Source organism: Rhopilema esculentum, chromosome 12 (genome assembly GCF_057945365.1).
Source record: "Rhopilema esculentum isolate cy_ngs chromosome 12, ASM5794536v1, whole genome shotgun sequence".
Taxonomy (NCBI): domain Eukaryota; kingdom Metazoa; phylum Cnidaria; class Scyphozoa; order Rhizostomeae; family Rhizostomatidae; genus Rhopilema; species Rhopilema esculentum.
In genome coordinates, this window is record NC_142826.1 from 8,337,051 (window position 1) to 8,357,839 (window position 20,789).

General features: G+C 34.7%; 2 protein-coding genes across 8 annotated transcripts in view; both read right to left on the reverse strand.

Moving 5' to 3' along the window:
- Positions 1-4,289, reverse strand: part of LOC135681351 (uncharacterized) — a 31,888-nt gene extending 27,599 nt beyond the window's left edge. For 2 of the 7 annotated variants that reach the window (XM_065195785.2, XM_065195782.2), the window contains exons 1-2: positions 1,754-4,289; positions 968-1,092 (exon numbers count right to left, since the gene is read on the reverse strand). The gene's annotated coding sequence lies outside the window, so the exon portion shown is untranslated. Of the gene's footprint in view, positions 1-967 lie in introns of all 7 variants that reach the window. The other 5 variants (XM_065195790.2, XM_065195791.2, XM_065195789.2 and 2 more) reach the window with 5 other exon arrangements.
- Positions 4,290-4,585: 296 nt separating this feature from the next.
- LOC135681353 (7-methylguanosine phosphate-specific 5'-nucleotidase A) lies at positions 4,586-19,864 on the reverse strand. Its single transcript, XM_065195794.2, has 12 exons — positions 19,623-19,864; positions 16,517-16,615; positions 14,858-14,927; positions 14,655-14,701; positions 13,632-13,675; positions 13,376-13,417; positions 12,630-12,719; positions 11,034-11,110; positions 10,302-10,387; positions 8,456-8,548; positions 7,068-7,175; positions 4,586-4,784 (listed from the first exon to the last, which is right to left on the reverse strand). The coding sequence occupies exons 1-12, from the start codon at positions 19,752-19,754 to the stop codon at positions 4,671-4,673; spliced, it is 1,002 nt and encodes a 333-aa protein (XP_065051866.1). The 5' UTR covers positions 19,755-19,864; the 3' UTR covers positions 4,586-4,670.
- Between the last annotated feature and the right edge of the window lie 925 nt (positions 19,865-20,789).

Here is a 20,789-nt window from a genome sequence, read left to right on the forward strand (position 1 = left end):
TTGAGTTGAATTGATTAACTGCTGCGTCGTGTTGCTCTCAGTTGTCAGCAAACATCTAAAACTTTCCGAACAACATCAGGAGGGCAATATTTTTCTATTTGATTCAAGTGCTAGCAACTCGACTAATCCTACATCACAGTTGATTTAAAATAGATGGATTGGGAAGGGAATATTCATTTGAAACAAATGATATTTGGCTTGAAGCTTCGAACAACGAGTAGATATCGTAATGAAAGAAATTTGGTTGAAAATTTGGATGAGCTAAATTTGGTTGAAATAGTTCAAATCTAACTTTTAGGCGAATTTTCATTGAAGCGATTGAAACCATTTCACAAGGGCATTAGTAAGCCCTCTTGGAATAGTTCTTAAAGGGGCTTTTTATAAGGAGATGGCGTCACAGAAGCACAGCACGGCATATCACATTGACGCAATCTAGGTCTTAAACTTTAAAGTCCCTTTATCTAGCAGCAAAAATACAGCAATATATGCAGGAAAAGCAAAGAGGAAGGCACCACTAAAAGCAAGGAGGTCCCGTTGTCTCGAGCTGTATATTGTAATCTTAACAATGTCACACTAAGGGGCAAATCTGCAACGAAGATCAACCCTATTATTGACACCAGGAGACTAAAGCATTTGCCTAATGCAGTGCTTGTCAACCTTTTGTGATCCACGGTACATTTATTTATTTAAAAAACCACGAGGCACAACATCAACCAAAAATGTTAAGAAATGAAACTATATGGCTTATATTCGCAATATAAATTCGTTTCATCGAAGTGTCTTGTAAAACCAAATATTTTTTTCGCTCAGCGTGAAACTGTGGCCTGTTTTTTCACCAATTAGATGAAATTGGAAAATTTTCCAGGACACACCAGACAATATACAGTGGTTGAAAAACACTGGTCTAATGATTGATATAATGTAAGAGTTTCGCATTGAAAAAGGCTATAATTTAAACCACACACACCTGACTTAAACGTAGATCATAGACTTTTGCATGCGAAGACGTCTTCTCGTGGATAATCAATGCAGAGTTTACTTCTGATATTAGTCACCGTGTCTAAACCTTTATATATCCAACGAATGGAATTTCTGAAATTAAACAAACGCATTTCAAATATGGATCATTGTTTGAAAGTCACAAGTACTGTGCATTGCAGGCCGAAATAGCCTCCTGGTGACGTCATAGAAGAGGCTTAGATTTGTTGTTCACAGAGCAAGAGTGCCTTGTGTAGATAACACCCAGGGTTTTTCCGTGTAAATATTAAAACATACACATGCTTACAGTTCCCAATGTAAATTCAATACTTTTGCAACAAGCAACGGGTTCTTATAAACCATAGAATTGTAAAAAGTAATACCTGCTAGAAACGATTAATGTAAAGTCATGACTGCTTTAACACAAATGTACGTCGATCTGTCAATCTCTACAAATCCGTAAGTATAAGCCACTTTGGCCTCAGCGAGTCTCGAAAGACACGTGTTGCTGATTATATGTTAATAAGGTATCAAATACGCTTGAGAAAGACCACGTGGTCATAGTTTGAACTTAACATGTAAAGTTGCTTTGACAGTGTTACAGAAAATTAAAAATTTTAACAACCTTAGAGCAAATTATGTTTTAATCAAGGAATAATCAAACTGCCTTAAATTATTGATAACCGTGGCATACCAATGACAAGAATGAAATAAACTTCAAAAGTCAGCGTCGTAACAAATAAATACAATGCAAATATACGTAAAACAAACCCACCTGTTGCAATAGAAGAACTTTCTTTCTGTTAAATATTTCGTTATTGTCAACAAAATATTTCGTTTGCATCCAGAACAAATGATGACATATGCGAAAACCCACTCGCCACTAAACAGGTTGTGAAATAAGCCGGTGGCCTCTCAGTGCTTCAGAAATCATGAACAAGGCTCTGTCAACATACAGAAAAAGCCTTCAAATGTAATTTTATGCTAACGAAATACAGTCGTGCTTACCTTGTGGTTTGTGGACCCATACAGTCAAAACTGTATGTAGGCAAAACTTGTAAAAATAGATTTTCATGAACACAACACTTAAGAACTCTATACCTTTGAGAGGAAAAATGAATATATTTTGGACCAACAACACTAAATGAGTGCGGAAACTGTGAAATAAATATACATCATAGGCAACCAATCAGATATCAGAATTTTGGTACCAATTGAAAAGAAATAGCTTACTTTCAACTTAACGCCCTTACAAAGTGAAAGACAAGAATTACTTACAGCAAAAGTGCACTGACTAGCAACAAGCAGTTTCTCTGCACTGTCTGTCCCGTTTCAATGTGGATGAAAATATCTAGCAATTGTATTAATCCGGGGGTAAGCTATAAGTTTCTTCAAGTTAATAGTTCATTTATACATTGTCGAAAGGAGCCGGAAAGTGCAAACTTCCCTTCCTTCGACCATCTTAATGGACCAAGGATTGGAAACCGAAACGTAATAGGAATATTTCTAATTTCATATAAATGCAAAAAATAAGTGATTTAATATGTTGAGCAAGAAGCTTCTCTTGACCAATGAAGAGAACCAAAAGTTTATAAAATAAAAACATTCTGAAGTGAATATTCTCCTTGACAGCATTAAAAACGTATATGGTTCTAAATCTAACAGACGAGTCGATAAACTACAGTGACCTTAAGCGAACTTACAATCGCATAACTATACGTCCATATGCCTACCTGCCAGCTATGTACCAAGCTTTCTATCGCCGGACCCCTTTCTTTTGCCGTTCACTGGTGACAAATAATCAAGTTAGTACCATTTTCTATAAAACATTTCGATGCAAAAAACTTCAAGGCCACTCTGCAAATGGAAAAACTATTAAGCAGAAAATGGGCATACTATTACCTCAATATTTGAATATTTGCAATAAGTGATCAAACACCCCTTTTTAGAAAGATTGACTCTACTTATGCAAATAACAGCTATGGCTGCGTGAGAAGAGAATCAGCAATGCAAATGTGTTTCGAATCAGGTCTAACCCATAAATCCTTTATGAATATGTACTTTATTCTCCATTTTAAGGGTCTTAATGTTTTGCAAGACTAGGACCGATTCACAGGGCCAGCAGGGCTATCAATAAATGATCAAAGATTATTCTTAGTGCCAAATGAAACTAAAAAGGGCTCAATGAAACAGATGTACTACTTTCGAAACAATATTTGTTTTTTACAGGAGAAAGAAGGGGAAATTATTGTACAAGAAATTAAAACGGCTTTGAGCCAAATTTTTTGCTTGGACTTTTAGCTAAGAAGCAATGACATGCCTAACTAAAATGGACGTTCGGATGGCGAGTCTAAGCATCTAAGTTTCATTATATTATCTTATACTATAAGATGTACTGGAAACGTAAAACCGCAAACATACTCTTGAAAACACAGTCTTGAGCGTCAAAAAGCACATGCTTCGAAAGGGCAAAAGCTCCCCCCATCCCATTCTTACATTGTTTTTACTCTCTACCTTCTCAAAGTTCAGAACAGCAAATCAAAGCGAGCTACATTTCGGTATTGAGGTGCATTTAATTGTCAACTGTGAACTATCTCAACACAAACATTCACCACAACCACAGCCAACAGTGTTGTAAGAAGCTAGCCACTCAAAGCCGTAAATTATGTAACAACCGATAGGAAAATATCACAGTAAATTGTGCAAATACATTTGCCTCTTCCAAATGATATCTTTCGCTTTCGCGTTAATTTGCATATCTGTCTCCTAAACCTTTGATCCCGATTCACCTGTCGGATAAGTATGCCAAACTATTATAATGTTATTTTTCAGATAGTTCAACATATTCAGTCAGTTGGAAAAAGATATTTTTCATTGGTGTATTCGAAAAATGACAATAGAAAACAATATTGTGAGCGCATAAATAGGGAATTTCCAACTAAAACATTAATGGAAAAATATCAAAAGATGAATTAAGTTAAAAAACAGAAAAGAATGAAATAAAATCCAAGAAAATCTTTGTTCCAAGTTTAAGTAACTGGCAGTGATAAGGAAAGCTTTGCTTCACCAAACAATCATATCTTGCTTTTCATAAATAGTAAACTGCTACTGTGAAAATGAACTTATTATCCGGTATCGCAGTTAGTTATATTCTGTTACTTATCCAACAGGTCATTACTCTGGCGAGTTTCAAACGGGAGAAACTTCCTACACAATACTTGTTCGTCTTTTCCATCATCCTGACGTATACATTACTCAGAGAAATAAAAAGACATAGCAAATACACATACAAAAGGAAAATTCTGGAAAAATGTTAACGGACAGTTCAATTCCTGATTCCTCTAGGCATTAACAAACAAAAGTTACACAGTTTTGAGCAGCGCAACCTTGCTTCTGTATTGTGGAAGAAAGATGAACCCAAGTATGATTCTAAATACAAGTAATCTACTAAACCAAAAATAACTTTTATAATTGAAGGAAAGATTGTGAGTTATGTCTAACTAGCTACATCTAAATATCAAATTGAAGAGTTTAATATAGAAATGTATCTAAACCTAAGAAAATCCACACTTTACATTCTAGGAATTTTCCTCAAGATAAAAACATGTTTTAAATACTAGAAATTAACTAAGAATACTTACAGTCCACATTTGATATAGGTTCAGAGGACCAATTACAAATATAATTGTCTTTTACAAGCGTTGCTTCAGTAAACAAGCAAGGAATTCATTGATTAGATCCCAGCTTTCTTCCTCTACTAAAACTACGTCATATGCATCTTGGTAGGCCTCGAGAAGTTCGTCAGGCTATAGGAAAAATATTATCAAAATACAAATACAAGCTAAGATAAAAATATAAGATCAAATTGACCTTTCTCTATAAATTATTGAAAATAAGATCAAGTTATATCATCATTAAAACGAAAAGATGAGATTACTACGGGTAGGGCGTTATGTTTGTTTCTTTCATCGCATCAAGATGGATTTTACACCCCACAGTTAAACCTCCTCTAGTTAACCCTCTCTAGTTTAGCATTTCTAGTTAAACCTTACAAGGGACAGCCCAGAGCCCGGAGCAACTGTGTTATGAACTAAGGTAGAGAGAACGACATAACCACGACAAATTCTGGTTTTCTGATATCTCGCTCTATATTTCTAACTAAATCTGTAGATACTCGAACTATTCCCCCGTAATAGTTTATCCTTAAATCTGGGGTGTACTTTCTTACCATGACGGTCAAAACTCAAACGATTGAAAACCAAGGAAAATTAAAACAAAAAGAATTAAAGAACCACGCCCAACGCACACCTTGCTTTCTTTGTGTTCTAATGAAGACCTTTTCTAGACCCTGGGACAGCGATTCGAATTCCAAAAACTAAGTACCTCTGAAATGCACTCAGTGGCAGAGACATTATCCATTTTCACACATCTTACTTTATTCCAAAATTGCTTTTAAGCGGCAAACAAAAATTAGGTCAAACACAATTCAATTTCATATTCGAATAAAAAAAATCAAGGTTTAACATGAAAGGCTGTCAATTCGAATTATTTTTGCTTGTTTGAATCGAGAAGTAAGTGGACATGTGCAATGGTCTGACGGTGAAGCAACTAACAGGCCGCGGGCAGATGTTTCACCTTATTTTGACAGTGCAAACTGTTTAGGGAGTGTTTGCCAGACCGTTCTAACCTTAAAAAATGCATCCATACAAAACATAAAACAATAAGATGTTGAATTGAAGATAAAGAAAAATATCTGTGATAGTTCTGGAAAATGACGCCAATGATTCCCGTTTGAAAATCTAGCCTATTATATTCAATCATTTTAATTCAGATTGTACAAGTATACGTAGGAAAACAGCGGGCTGTTTGAAGGTGTGTTTAAAAGTGTCAACGAAAACAGCAACCTCCATGTGGAAGTTCCTACGCATCACAATAAAGGCTATGTGAAGCAGAAATCAATTTATAGAACAACACAAGCGTGATCCACGAGGATGGGGGGGCCCAGCTTATCAAAGGCAATATTTTGCACGATCTTTAAAGAAGGACGAATAGATGAGTAATAAGGTTGGCGACCAGCAACTGGTTTGCGGCGTAAAGCACCGCTAATAGCTTATGACATGATGAATCCGATAAGCAAAAACAAGGCTTTTAAATCACTTGCATCTTCCTAGTTTGTATTGGTTGCACAATTGCTACATTCTACTAATAGCTTCTCAATTCTTTGGTAAATCCATAGCAACTGTGGACATCACACCGAGGTTAAATAGATAAGTATTCCCTGTGACCCAGAAATCTTTTGATTTAGAGTTGCAATGAAAAACGCAAGTTTATTACGTCAATGGTTATCTGTTTCTAAAAAATCTTGCATTCACAACGATAAACTAAATAAAGAGCGGTTAAACAATGAATATTCGTAGATTTGATTGAATCATAACTATTTCGCAAGTTTTGTTTCTTGACCTTTCAGCGGAATGTTTTCGCTTATGTCAAGCTCTACTTTTAGCTAGTTCCATGGTAAATTTGGCCGAATGTTTATACTCAAGTAACAAAAAACAACAAAACATGTCATTGTCTTTGCATTTTTTCAAACAAAATTCGCTTACGATTCCCATCAAACTTGCTAAATTTATACAACTGGAATGCAAAACATGAAGTGTATTCCTACTAACAGAAATGGGAAAAATTGTGAAATCAAAATTTAAATTTCCAAGACTGCACTTTGATTTGAAAATTGCACCATGAAACTTTGGTGACATCCACTTCACACGAAGGCAGTTAAATACGCAAATTTGCTTATCGAGCAATGTCATGGTCCGCTGTCTGGATTTGAACGTCCAAAGATGTTCCCTGGAAACCTAAAAACTCCTTTCACCTTGATTTGATGGTCAATCATAATGATAATGCGAATGGCAGTTTTTGATTCCATGGTCCGCAATTTATCACTGTGCTACCTTGAAGTCAAATATTCCACTAGACAACAAAATTATTTTATATCGATATTTATAAGATATAAATGGAAATTATTTTATAAGATAATTTATATCGTGAATTTTCCTAAATGAAAAATTAGTATTTTGTTTGTTTGATACCTTGTAGTTCAAGAATCCAATTTTTAGTTCATTTGTGACATGAACCATACCATCTGCCATCGAAGGGTCCCCAAGCGTATCTCCAAACAGAATGAGATTGTGACGACTCTGCAAAGATGCACCAATTTGATGTATAAATATGCAAGGCATTCCAATGATAGAAGAAGTTGAACAGCAAAACAATCCGAGTAATGCTTGCTAAAGTCGAGGACTAAACATCTGATTAAATATGTAAAGCAAAGTTTTTTTCTGACAGTATTGTTTCTTCATTTCCTACGTAGAAAGCGCAATGAGTTGGATCAAAATACTGTTTCTAAATCTCTTATACTGGAAATGAATTTGGTAGATTCGTTGTTTCTTTAGTTGATATAGATTTAAAGATCTAATGATGAATTTTTGGGAACTCTGAAATAAGGTATCGATTTTGAGATTTCTGCATTATTGTAAAAATCATTTACCATACATCTATAGTGGACACGGGTTAAATGCACTAGGTCGCTAAATTAAATGGCTTTGTAAATTTTCCAACAGTACGAAAGAGAAGGTACTGTTGGTTTCTTAAAATTGTTGCTAACTATAACTTTTATTTAGAATAATATTTTTTGGCCACATTACATAATCTCGAAAGAATAGGCATTCTAAGTCATCTATAGCCTACACATTTTTCCGAAGTTTTCTAGACGCTGAATTATTCAAGCTCCTTTGGATGACTGTTTTGAATGACTGTTCCTGAGGTATACAGTTTTTAATCAGAGTATTGGGAAATAATTCCTTATGGTTTCTAAAGCATCATCGAGTCGTCTGTTTCCTTTTGCAGAACTGAACCGAGCATAAGTCAGCGCTCAGTGTCAGGCACTTATGATTGCTCAGTATAATGCCTGTATACAGAACTGATTAATTCTAATATGGATACATTTGAAGTTTTAAAAACAAACAGGCAACCTTTTTCTTAACTCAGCAGCTTGTCTGAGATACGCATCTGCTTCAGCAATACTAAAGACATTCATCGAGGTTCAGAAAAATTGCTGTTTGTGCCTAGCAAGGAACAAATTGCTTCCCGGGGAAAAAACATTAGCTTAGGCAGATCTCTCACGCAAAAAGCACCCACGTTGATTGCGATCATTTTTCAATTGTTAAATATACTTCTAAATGAAACCAAAATTGAGAAGCAATTGAGAAGCAGTTTACCGTCTACACGGCAGTTTTTTGGCACTTACAGCATAGTTTCCAAGACACTAAACCCTTCGGTTTCAGAATACACAATGGCCTGAAAACTTTTTAGGCTCTTTTGTTAGCTCAATTGAGAGAACAATTATATTACAAAGCAGAATAAGAACTTAATAATAAGATATAAACGAAATTAGATAACAGTGCAACAAGTATGTTACCTTCGTGTGTCGAACAAAACCTCTAATATGATCCAAAACTTCATGTTTATTGTACGAATGTATCAAATCTCCTTTGAAACCAGAGAGTTTTCCCTACACCAATAAAACTCTCATTAGGCAGTGAAAACTCTAGTCATTTTCGTTTAATTATCTTTTACTAGGTTTACAATATTTGCAAAGCTGTTCAGGATAAGTATTAAATGTAAATTAAAACAGAATCTTTTGAAAATAAAAATCATTTGAGCTATAAAAACTGATTCAATTCTATAATCAAATCACGACATATTTTTGCAAGAAATTACTAGAAAAGACACTTGTGATATGTGATAATGAAATATGTGAACCACTGTCAATTGTTTCGCAGAAGCTGTGGAGCAATCGAACGATTCAAATTATCAGAGGTTACATTTTCTAACTGGAACAAAGCAAAATCGACCATGAGCGGCTGCAAAAGAATTATCAAGTAACGTTCACATGGTATAACGGACGACACTTTATGAGAAATCTTTAGGTGACCTGGCGTGGGTTGTCACCAGATTCATTATCTTGATCGATATTCTAATACATGTGCGACTTTAACAATATCTTCGTAAAAATCAAGTTTAATGTCAAGTAGAAGAGGAAGATTTCTTTTTGAATAGTAATCGTTTTACAAGGTCATTAATTGTATGTGTGAGGAACGAGCCAAAAGAGGAGCTATCAAAAAACAAAAATGATGATCATTGGTGTTTTGTCCGTCGCGCGCTTCTTTGTGCTGTTTTCTGTGCTTGAAAACTGCACTGCCTTTGTCGCCTACCAGATTTTCGCAATGTCTTTTCTTCTCAAATTTCGTTGCCTATCCAAAATCTATACCCAGTTGGTCTGTTCGATTTAAGGCTTATCATAAAATAAGATGGCTCCCTGTGAACCTTTAGGATGATATGGCATTGAGGAAACATCGTGTTTTTGATTCATAACATGCTAAACTATTTTTCCAGCTTGAACTGTATCGAAAAAAATGAGACCAGAAAAAAATCCTTGAGTGCCCCGGCTTCCTCCGTAGCCCCGCCGATCACATAGTGGCTATTTGCCACACAAACATCTAATTAAAATGTCCTTGTTATTACAAGGAGCTTTAATTAATATCTACCTAGATGAACAAGGACTTTAGGTCGTTTCATTATAGCAACTTTTTAGAAGTTGACTCTTCATTACTTGTAATCTGTTACGATTTATTGATTCACTAACAAGTGTCTTGGTGTTATCAATGCTTGTAGGTAGCCCAACCAACAGCCTTTCTAAATCCTTTTAAGTCAGGTCAAACTATGGAGGTTTTTCCTCCAAAAGTAGAAATCTACTATGATAACGAATAACAGCAAGCACATAAATTCATGCTTTTCTACGTTATCTGTTTAACTGCAATCAAGATTTTTATAAATAAATACATTATAATTACACACCTCGAAAACTGAAGAACTTGCTAAATTAGAGGAATTATAGATCAAGGAAACCGTTATCGTGATCAGAGCAGAAAACAGTTGGTCTTGTCAAATCTTTAAGATCTGGCTAAGAAGCTTCCACGCAAAGAGGATTATTTATAAAATCACCTCTCGTTTGTTTTCTCGACAGTTAGCTGGGTTAGCAATCATTCATCTATGAGAGATGTTTTTCCATTCTTTTAAAATCAGTACTTGGTCAAATCTACCTCTCTTTAACTTGGGTCTTTTGTTGAGGTTTATCTTGAAATTTAAAAATTCAAAAGTGAGAAGAACTTTCTGTTTCATATGAAATTAATCACCAAAGCTGATGGAGCTTCTTTTCACAATATATTTGAAATATCGCCTTCAGGAAGAATATCAGAACTTACCTCTTCATCGAACTCCATTAAGTTTGCAATGATTCGGGCATTATCACGCAATCTACTTTGCTTCTGTATTGCTTCCTCGATAATATCTATCAACATAATAATAAATACATAGCAAACCGTATCAATTTGTTAAACAAAAATTTGACAAAATAGTTCGTGAATGACTCTTGAACACTTAGTGCACATTTAGCACATTTTCATTGTTTTTACTGGCAAGTTTATTTCTTAACATTTTCCCCTAACTTTCAACAATTATTATTCTATACTATTATTTGTCTTCCTTGTCCTATGTACCCAATTCCTTTCCTTTAAATTTTGCTCTTTTCTTCCTTCTTCTGTCAGTATCCTTGCCACTTTATTTTCTCAAAGATTATTTGTTTGTTTATTCCTTCCATTTTATTTTCCTTCTCTTGCCTTCAACAAACATCTTGCCAATAACATCATTTTTATTATTTAACCCCTCTTCAAATTTTCTTTCCTTAAAACTTATCTTATCTTTCACGTGTTTCATTCATCGGTCTCTCTTTCCCTTCCTTTTTACAACCTCTACCTTGCCTTTCTTCGGTATTCTTTTTAAATAACTTCTTCATTTTTCTCTTTATACTCGTCATTTATCACTTTTTTAATTCGTTCTATTATATATTATTGAATTTCTTTTGCTAACTTTTCCTGCATTCATTTTAGTACATACCAAAGCGTAATTTTGATATGAGAACACACTGAAATATTCACCTCCTATCCCCGCTGAGACAACATACAAGGGAACATTTGCTTCATCGAGGATTTGAAAAAACACATCAGAACCATCTCTAGTTGAAAGAAAGTCGGCCATTATCAATGATTGCTAGCAAAGAACTCGAAACAACAATATTTAAAGATTTGAATCCCTTCGAAATATCAAGCAAAATCTATCGTGGGAACCGTCTTAGGAACCGATCAATAAACAATCTTTCTGTCATTAGACTTCACTAGACAAAAACATATATGCTGTTAAATGGGGTGCATTTTAAAATGCCAATGTGAAATCCGGAAATTTGAAGAGAGGCTTTCAAGCAGGTTTTCGCAATATCTTACACAAGAAAACGTATTTAGACCATAACAGTGTTATTTTGTATAAAAAGATCTGTTTACTCGAAAAAGCCTAAAATTGTTTTCGTTGTTTCGTAGTGACTTCTAAAAGCACGGAGCAGAAACGAACAACTTGGTTGCTGACGCAGGCACGCTGTGTGTCCTGACGCGACTACGGTCATGAATCTTTTATATGTTCAGAGAAAAAACCTCTTATTATCAAAATATCAGCAACCCTTATCGACCATAGCTCACTGTCATTCCGATGTCACATGGCCTAATGCGCTTTGGTCCCGATTTAAACCAAAGATTTTATTATAACTAATTAATAAGTGAATATTCTACTCGTTTGTCCGTCATGAGTGGGTGGTTAGGAAATATCATACAAAACTTATTGACAAGAGTACGTTTTTCAAAATTTCAATAAACAGAAGGGGGATCCTTTTAGTGTGGAAACTAGAGCGAATGGCAGCCAACTTTAAAATAATACGATTATTATCATACACATTTTTCTTATAAAAAAGTTGTGCTCGGCTCTTCATAAAGTTAAGAAAGTTCAGGGCTGGATCTTTGAAACCTAAGAAAGTTGAAAAATTTTTGACCGGAAATTTATTCAATGATCACATCTGTGGACCAAGATACCTTAAAATTGGCCGATTGAGTATAAGTTAGAATCTGTGACAACCCCTCCCCCAACCCAACTGTGCACCCCGGTAAGGATGCACTCGATTGCTTCAGTGCAATGAACTCCTATTGCTGTTTTAAAACAACTACATAGTTTTTTATTCCCATGATTGAGATCGATCAATGGATTGATCACAAGAAAAAGTAGGACATTTAATTGCATGTGTCATTTATGTATGTGTATAGTCAGCTTTTAACTTAATTAAGCGTGTATTACAGTAGAATAGGCCCCTATTACTATCGTCAGATACTCAGATCAATATTTTTTAGGTACCCCTCAACATCTGTGTTGTTTAGGTGCATTAGATATAACAGTTCTCAATCCTTTTATGTTTAAGATGTACTTTTGCTGCCCCCTTCCTTGTCCACCACTATTTTTTATGTTTGTTTGCAAGAGTTTCGTTATTCTTTTAAAATCACTACAGCCTGCTTTTCCCCCTCTCAATTAATGTTGAAATGCCTCAAAATTGCGTTGCTACTTTTGGCTATTGATTTGTGGGATGTTTTTTGTAATAACCCCATCCCCCCATTCATTACACAGCCGTCCTTTCTCTTGTCAATAAAATGTTGAAATACCTCAAAACGATAGTGCATTCTGAAACAACACCAGGGATCCAGCGTCGCTGAAATCCATCATCAATCATCAACTTGTGAATGGTCTCCCACCTGATTAAGTAACAAATATTACTTTATGTACAAAACATGATACGATCATCTTATTGGAAATGTTTCTATTAAAATCAAGGCAAGCTAGCTGTATTGGATTGTGTACCCACCAGGGCTAATTAATAATATTTTCTGTCTGCGAGCACAAAGCTGAGCAAAAATGTGCCTGCAAGTTATAGGGTGCAATTTATAGTCAGATACTGAGAAATTGAGAACACCCCTGTTATGATCAGTAGTACTGCAACACAAAGACTTGCAACTCCTAAAGAAAGTATGACTGTAATACAAAAATAGGTAAATAAAAATTGATTCAGAAATGTGCCAGCAGAAATTGCTGAGGATGAACTTTTGTGTCTGCGAGCACCGCTCGTGCAGATTAATGAGGTCTGTTACCAGCCAGCCTTTATAAATGGTGTTGAGGCGTTAAAGTATGATCCACCCTAGAAACTATCCCTAAGCTCAGTAGATTGCTGAAGACAAGGTATCTAAATAATCAAGACCATAGCTAAAAAATTGAAAATAAAATTCATAAATCTTTTAACATGAAAACGCAGTACTAAATTGGCCTTCTTCATAATATGTAGATTTGACTTCCTTGCAAGTGAATTTTTTTATTTACAACACCTTAAATAGTGTCTGATAACAAGGGAACTCACCATTCAGTCATAATTTTTGCCTTTTCTTCGAATGTGTGGACGCTGGAAAGGAAAGTCTGTTAGTTTTATACAACTTGAAAACAATTTTTGATATCAAACAGCTATTGGGTATAAACTTAGTGATATAATAATATTTTGAAAAGCTAAAATATTTCCAAAAACATTCTAAAAATGCCTGTTGTCATTGTTTATTGCATTCTGATTTTAACAAAAATTCCTGCAGAAAACTTTCAAAAGAGTCTAAACTGTGTCTTACATAGAATGCTCCAACGGATAGTATTTATTTTTTGTTGCTGAAGCCTAAAAAAGAAATGAAAAGCAATCAAAATCAGATAAGGTATATTGCATACAGCTACATTCAATAGCAATGCAACATTCCCATACAACAACAATTTTCATACATGCTACATATATGGAAAGACTGGTTCCTTTAGTCTTGACCATCTTAGTTGCTGCATATTGTATCATTTTCAAGATGAGATTAGAAGCAAACATATGCAGCAAATAATGCGCAAAGCCATCAATTTTTGAACAAAAGTTTATTCATCTGTTGCACTACTTTCAATCATTACATGTAGGCTCAGAAACCCTGTATGGTATGACAGGCACCCCCTTCTGACAAATAGTTAACATACACCCACACCCACTTACCCTATGTGTGGATAAATGGACAACAAATACTCTATACTACCCACAGTACAGACCCATGGACCCAGCCCTCTGTGTCTCTCATTTCTATCTTTTATGACCAATCAAAATACAAAATTTATCATGACTTGCTGAGAGAGCAAGTCACACCATTATGTGATATAAAGGCAATAAAAATAATTCAGCTCTTAAACAAATTATTCCTTTGCATTACAAATTCTTTTTAACAATAGGCTGACATTTTGATTTTATCAAATTACATGTTTTACGCTTTATAACTTATCACGTTATTTCAAAAGTAATTAAAATGACTGAGTGTTGATGGTAAAAGGCAAGGCCCAGCAAGCCATTGTCATTCTTTGAAGTGAAAGCTGTAACAGACACGGGATTGGTGGTTGGTTGGCAAAGAAAATATCTGCAATATGAGGTGGGTGATTCCTTTAGCATAACCCAACCTTTATGTTTCTTTTTAAATTCCTTCTGCTTAAGCAACAAATTTTTTATCATGTTTCAATTCAAGAGTCATTCTTGACCAAACAAGATCCATTTGGTCTCTTTACTTCTTATTGCTATGCAAAAGTAATCAAATTTGGTTACTCAACATAAAATCCCATATTGAAGAAAAACATACCTGAACTCTGAAAGTCTCAGACATACAAGAAGCTTTCTCTATGGAGCCTTGAATGATAAAAATGAGAGAAAAATTAATTAATCAAGTGAACCTTACAATTCATAAATTTATAAACTGTTACAACCCTGTCCCCTCACATATAACTGCATGGATCTGAAAGTTAATTTTCAAATTGCAATAAAATATATGAAAATTCACCTTACCATGAGATGTGTCTCCTCTTTTCCCATCAACTAGGTACCTCGTCAAGGTCATGTCAAAATCACTAATTACCTAACACAAATAGAAAAAAACAAAATATATCTCTGAAACTCAGCAAGTTGCAAATTTAATAGGATAGGATAGTTGAATAGGATAGGATAAGATAGGATAGAATGAGCACAGATTAATGCAGATATCAAATGACACATGTTTAAAAAAGTAAAATTTTTCAACTTTTCTCACATACTCTGTGCCTAAACATTTCTAGAACTTTACAACATGCAGTAGTGACACCATTGTGATTTTAAACATAATTGTAAACATTCTTTAGAGTCTCTTTACTAAGCAAGCAGCAAGTAGTCAGCTTACAGCGAGTACAACTGTAAGAGTTTCTAAATAACTAAACTACTGCATCAGTAACAAGATTTAATCTTTAATGTAATAAAATTTATTGATGGCCTAGTTTGATGGATAGGAAGAAAACATTTATTAATTCAGGGACACTGAAGGCTCCTAATGATCTAGGAGTCAAAATGGAGATTCAAGCCTCTAAAGGAACTAAAGGCTCCTAATGATTTAGAAGTCAAAATGGAGATTCAAGCCTCTAAAGGAAAAGGCCATATCTTACTTGCTTATAATTTAGTCCAAATAATTTCACGTTACTATACTTTGTGAGCAAAAGAATTGCACCATCCACCACAAAATTGCAGCATCACCCCAAACTTTTTATAGCAAACCAAAATTTAAATAGCTAAAGCAAGTTGAATAAAAGTTTTAAGATGACTGCCAGGGTGGAAATTAATTGGAAAATTTATCAAGGTATAGTAATAAAATTGAAAAATGCAAAAATATTCTTTGTTTGCTTCTATTTTTGAGCTATATCAACCACTGCAAAAATACAAAAACTGGACTATGATGGTAAGAGTACCTGTACTATATTTTGGAATAAAAATAAAAAATGGCTGTAAAAGTGTCACTTTTCGCTAAATTCAAGGTCAACAATTATCTTCTGGGATCACAAACACCTAAATGTGATCTTGCCAAGCACTATTTAAATTAATCATGTGGCGTTTAAAATTAACCTGCTGCAAAAGTTTTTAATTGAATTTAACAAGTTTTACAAGAGTTTCAAAGCTTCAAGACTAATTTACTTTCTTGATATTTTAAAAAGATATTTGTCACAAAATTAAAATAAAAAGTGTTGCCATTGGTTTGAAGTTCTCTGTGATTGATTTTTAATCATGGAATGACGCCTAATGGCTTTACAAAAGTGGTTTGAATTTTGAAGGGCATGCTGTTCACAATGCTGACGCCATTATTCATTCGTCAAAGTAGTGCAATGATATTTGCTCACTTGGTGTATAGAAATTTGATAGTTCAGTGACTTACGGCAATGAAAATTTTGCTTCATTTTCCTCAAAACATAAGCAGCAATAAACATTTCAAAAGTAAAAGGGAATTAGATTCTCATATTACAGGCAGTTTCCATGCTATGTAAGACAACATAATTTCTAGTTCCATACGTTAAATCTCTCAGTTTGGCAATTCCTCAGACATCAATAAGAATTTATTGCAAGGCAGTCAAATGCCAGATAGGATGGACAATATCAACCAATTTCATTATAGAAAGAAACATTTTAGAAATATTCTTTTAGCTGTACCTGCAAAGATTCAGGACCTCCTTCCAGCAGTATTCTAATTTTCTCCATAACAGTCTCAGGATCTTTGATGTAGACATTTGCCAGGTCAAATATTGAAATCTAAAAAAGAAAGTATAATCTAAATCAAAACTTGGTCTTCAGGTTATTGTATTATTTTACTATTGGAGCAAATTTTACAAAATAGTACAGAATAGTTTATATATCGTGGACCAAAGCACTTTCAAAAAAACTGCAGCTACTCCATCCACATAAAATCCATTAAAATAAGAATGGCTAGTACTGGACGTAAGATTGCAGGTTGAATAAATGTTTTTAACTTCGCTTATTTGCGAATTTAAAAACAGCAGTAAGTGTGAAAGTATTAAACTGCTTAAGTCTAAACATTTTCACCATTAATAAACTTGTCATTTGAAGCTAATTCCTTTTTTATACCATCCCATTTCTGCCAGTAGATTCTAATGCCTTTCTACACCTGGCAGGTGACTGTTTCAAGCTGCAGGCAAAGAGGTGGTTCTAATTGGTTGGTGGCACATCTTGACTTTCCAGACTAGGGGGGGGAGCATCACCAATAGTAAAATTTACAGAAAAATTTATAGATGAACAAAATTTAGGTGCCACTTCACCTTCTGATAGACAATTTTACTGACAAGCTAAGGGTTTTGTGGACCAACTAAACATTTATCCACCAACTCATGAAGAATAGGGGCATTAAACCTCCCAACAGCCCACCATTAGCTATGCTCCTGTATAAAGGTGTTTTAGGATAATCCAATGATTTTTTAATAAAAATCCTAAGAATTTTCCATACAACTCACTCATTATTTTATCTTGTATGAAATTGCAACAAAGTGATCATAGGCTAGAAAAGAATGGATGCTAATAACAGACAATAAACTAAATATTGGTGTATTTTAACATTCATTCTAACATTCTAAATGAGACTATCCAAAAAAAATTGTCACAATGTTTTCACAAATCAGTTTGAATTTTGTTGTTGCTCTGTCCTGTTTGCCAACCAGTTCAATGCTTTTGCTAACGAACCATAGCATAAAGATCTGAGTAATTTTCAGGAGTACAAAAGGTGTCTAAAAAGAGATTTTCATTCCAAAACCTTAAATTGGTCAGCTAAAAGTAGGAAATTTTGCACTACAAATTGATGCTGGCTTTTAAATCTTTCAATAGTGTATTGATTTGTATATTTTGCAATATCATTAACAAAAGTGCACAATGATAAAATTTGAAGTGAAAAAAATAACTTTGTATACATTGCACGTCAGCTGAAATGGAAAAAGCTGTTTACCTAAACTGTGTGCTCATGAGGAGTACCATGTATTTCTGAAAAAGTTTGGCTCTTTGCTTGAGCAACTGAAGAATTATTGAAACTAAACATAATTCTCTATTCTAATGATTTTAAGTTGCAGGCTTTGAATGACATATTTTTCATAAGCTTGATTGCATAATTAAGGCAATAATAAGACCCCTGTCAACTTTGTTAGTTAAGTTTGTTAGTACAACAATATATAATAAACAGAAGAGGTTAAAAATCTACCAGTCACACATGATCAGTACCGTATTTGGCTTCGTATAAGACATCCCTCTTTAAAAATAATTATCAGTTTTTTGAAGGTATACATATACAAAGAAACATCAACTGATCTGGTCTTGTAAATTGAATAATGGTACCATTTAAGGACATATTCCTTTGCTAGGGGGGGGGGGTGCCTCCCTTCTACACATCAGTGTGCTAATCACTTTTTTGTTTAGTCCATATTGGAAAACGGATAATTTCCTTGTTTGTCTTCCAGAACATTTTCTTTCTTGCTATCAAGTTGGTTGAGTCTCTGACTTTTTATTTAATTTAATCGTGTTAGTTGAAGTACATTTGCTCTGTTTGCGAGGTAGTATTAAAAAAGACATGAAGGCATGATATTTTCTCTAGCTTCATCAAACCAGCAAATCTCAATGAAAACTAAAGCAGGCTGTTAACATAAAAATTGGTGGAGTGGGGGTTGGGTGAATAAACATACTTATCAAATAATTTAGGGGGCGCTGAATTACATGCAGGCAGATGCCTGCCTAAAATGGCCCAGCCTGCTGTGAGCAATTTTAAGTTGCTAAGTTTTACTCATGCAAGCAACAAAGCTGCAGGGATATGAGGTAGATAAAAAGCAACCTGGTTGGTTGTTTCAGCAACCACATTTTTGTCAAAGCATATCCAATGAAGAGAGCAGTTTTATTATAAATTAGATTTTTTCTGCTAAGTTGAAACAGTATTATGAAAGCTCTAAAGAGACATTTTTGTTTTCAATTATTTTTCTATCTTTATCCCGTTATTTTTTTGAGCAAATTTTCTATGTTATTTAAGTTTATAAATTCTGTTTGTAAAGAAGACATTCTTTTAATAGTTTAGATTAAGACAACAACATTATATTTTTTGCAAAAATACGATGACTTTGGTGTGGCTTTTGCCAGGACAAACTATTTTCTGACATCCATTATCTATCAGTTGGGTGTTACACTTGTTATTATTTAGAGTTTGGCTTGACATGAGTGGTCTGTCAGTATAATGGTCTGTCCAGGTTGAAGTCACTCCAAAGATCTGTGACAGGCTTTTAGCCTTTAGCACAGTTATAGTTTTAGTTACATAGTTATAGTTAATTTAAAGGATTGCTTAAGGCCTCCCCACCTATTAGAGGGTGTGGTTAGAAAGTTTTTTTGGAAGCCACCTCATTCATCCCGTGATTCTCTCTTTGCAGATAGAAATCTCTCCTGCTAAAGATAAAAAGTAGAAGAGTTTCATGCACAGGGTTGCCGATATGTTTTGGAGGCCCTGGGGCAAAACTCAAAGACTAGGCCCTTGCAAACGAGATGAGCAAAAAAATTTACGACCATGCCCTAAGCTCTAGCCTGATAACCGGCTCATTATTCTAAAGGATTAAGGATATTCTTTGTCGACTGTTATACAGGGACTGGGACAAACAAAACGACTACGTTATTCCACATACTTTACCTGCAAATCTTAGTATACTCATTTAGCATGAATCTTCCACAAAGGAAATTTATCTTTCAAATAAATATTTATAGAACGTGAAATGAATATTGTTACCAGGTCCGCCGCGTCGTCCGTCTTCTTCGCTTTAGCTCTCTTCTTGCGGGATATCCATAGGTGGTAAGCTCCAATCCCTGCAAATGCAGTAACAGTGATACAAAGAGCTACTTTTCCTCTAAACGAATTCATGCCAACAGTTTCCGTGCGAGTAGTAATGAATCAGCCCGGCTCTGGAAGTAGGTTTTCCAAACACGCCTTAACTAGGCCGTTTCTACCGAGAAATCGCAAAGCATTCTGGTGTATCACGTCACGCCTCCGATGAGGTCACTTCGGGGAGTTACATAGAGATTATTGGAATACCAGAAGGGGGTTAATGAATCGCAAATCCAAAAGGACTTGCTAAAATGCCCTTTACCATCGAAGGAGGGTGCACAGCATTGGCAGTTTTAGGGACTGCGGGGCCCGGGGCCAAAACATCTGCGGGGTCTTTGTTCTTTTCAATTTATGTCTTTTCTTAGGTGCGGGGCCCCATTTTGGCAACCATAAGCTCAGGGCCTGGGGCAATGGCTTCCTAGACCCCTTAAAACCGCCACTGGTGCACAATGTTCAACGCCTGTTATTAATACTAACAAAAATTTAACTGATCCGTTGTAATTTACCCTAGCAAATTTAAGGTTGTTAAATTCGATAAACGCCGAACCATTATAATTTTTGTATTTCCTTTTCCAGTGACCTATGCTTCCATTCATCTAGTGACCTAACAGTTAATTCAACAAAGTCGAAATTTTCTACCAGGTTACAGATGATGAGGTTTGTCACACCAAGGATAGGGAAGGCATAGATATAAAGAATATGGATAACTGACTTACTGGAAGTTGGAAAAAACAAGCAACGATCTAAATCTATCTTTCATAAAGCAATAGACACAAAAGAAACATATTTTCTGTTTCATAGAATATCAAAATGACAAATTGTTTCCAATAAATGGTAGATAAATAAAACAAATTGCAAAATACAATAAACTTTAAAAAATCGACATATAAACATAAACAAGAGATTCGGGAATAATTTAACTAATTTCTACCAAAACAAAATGATTTTTTGTCAATATAAACAAAAAAATACTGACACACAGTTCTTATATTTACAAGAATCGATTGGTGTCTAACGCCAAGTGTTTTGTTGTATCAATTTGAACTGAAAACACGAATTTGTTTTATGGCA

Excerpts from the sequence above, each read along its gene's own strand:
- LOC135681353 (XM_065195794.2), bottom strand. The coding sequence starts at position 19,754 with ATGAATTCGTTTAGAGGAAAAGTAGCTCTTTGTATCACTGTTACTGCA. Across the intron at positions 16,616-19,622 it reads CGGACGACGCGGCGGACCTG|ATTTCAATATTTGACCTGGC; the intron begins GTAACAATATTC and ends TTTCTTTTTTAG. Across the intron at positions 10,388-11,033 it reads TGTCTCAGCGGGGATAGGAG|ATATTATCGAGGAAGCAATA; the intron begins GTGAATATTTCA and ends TTATGTTGATAG.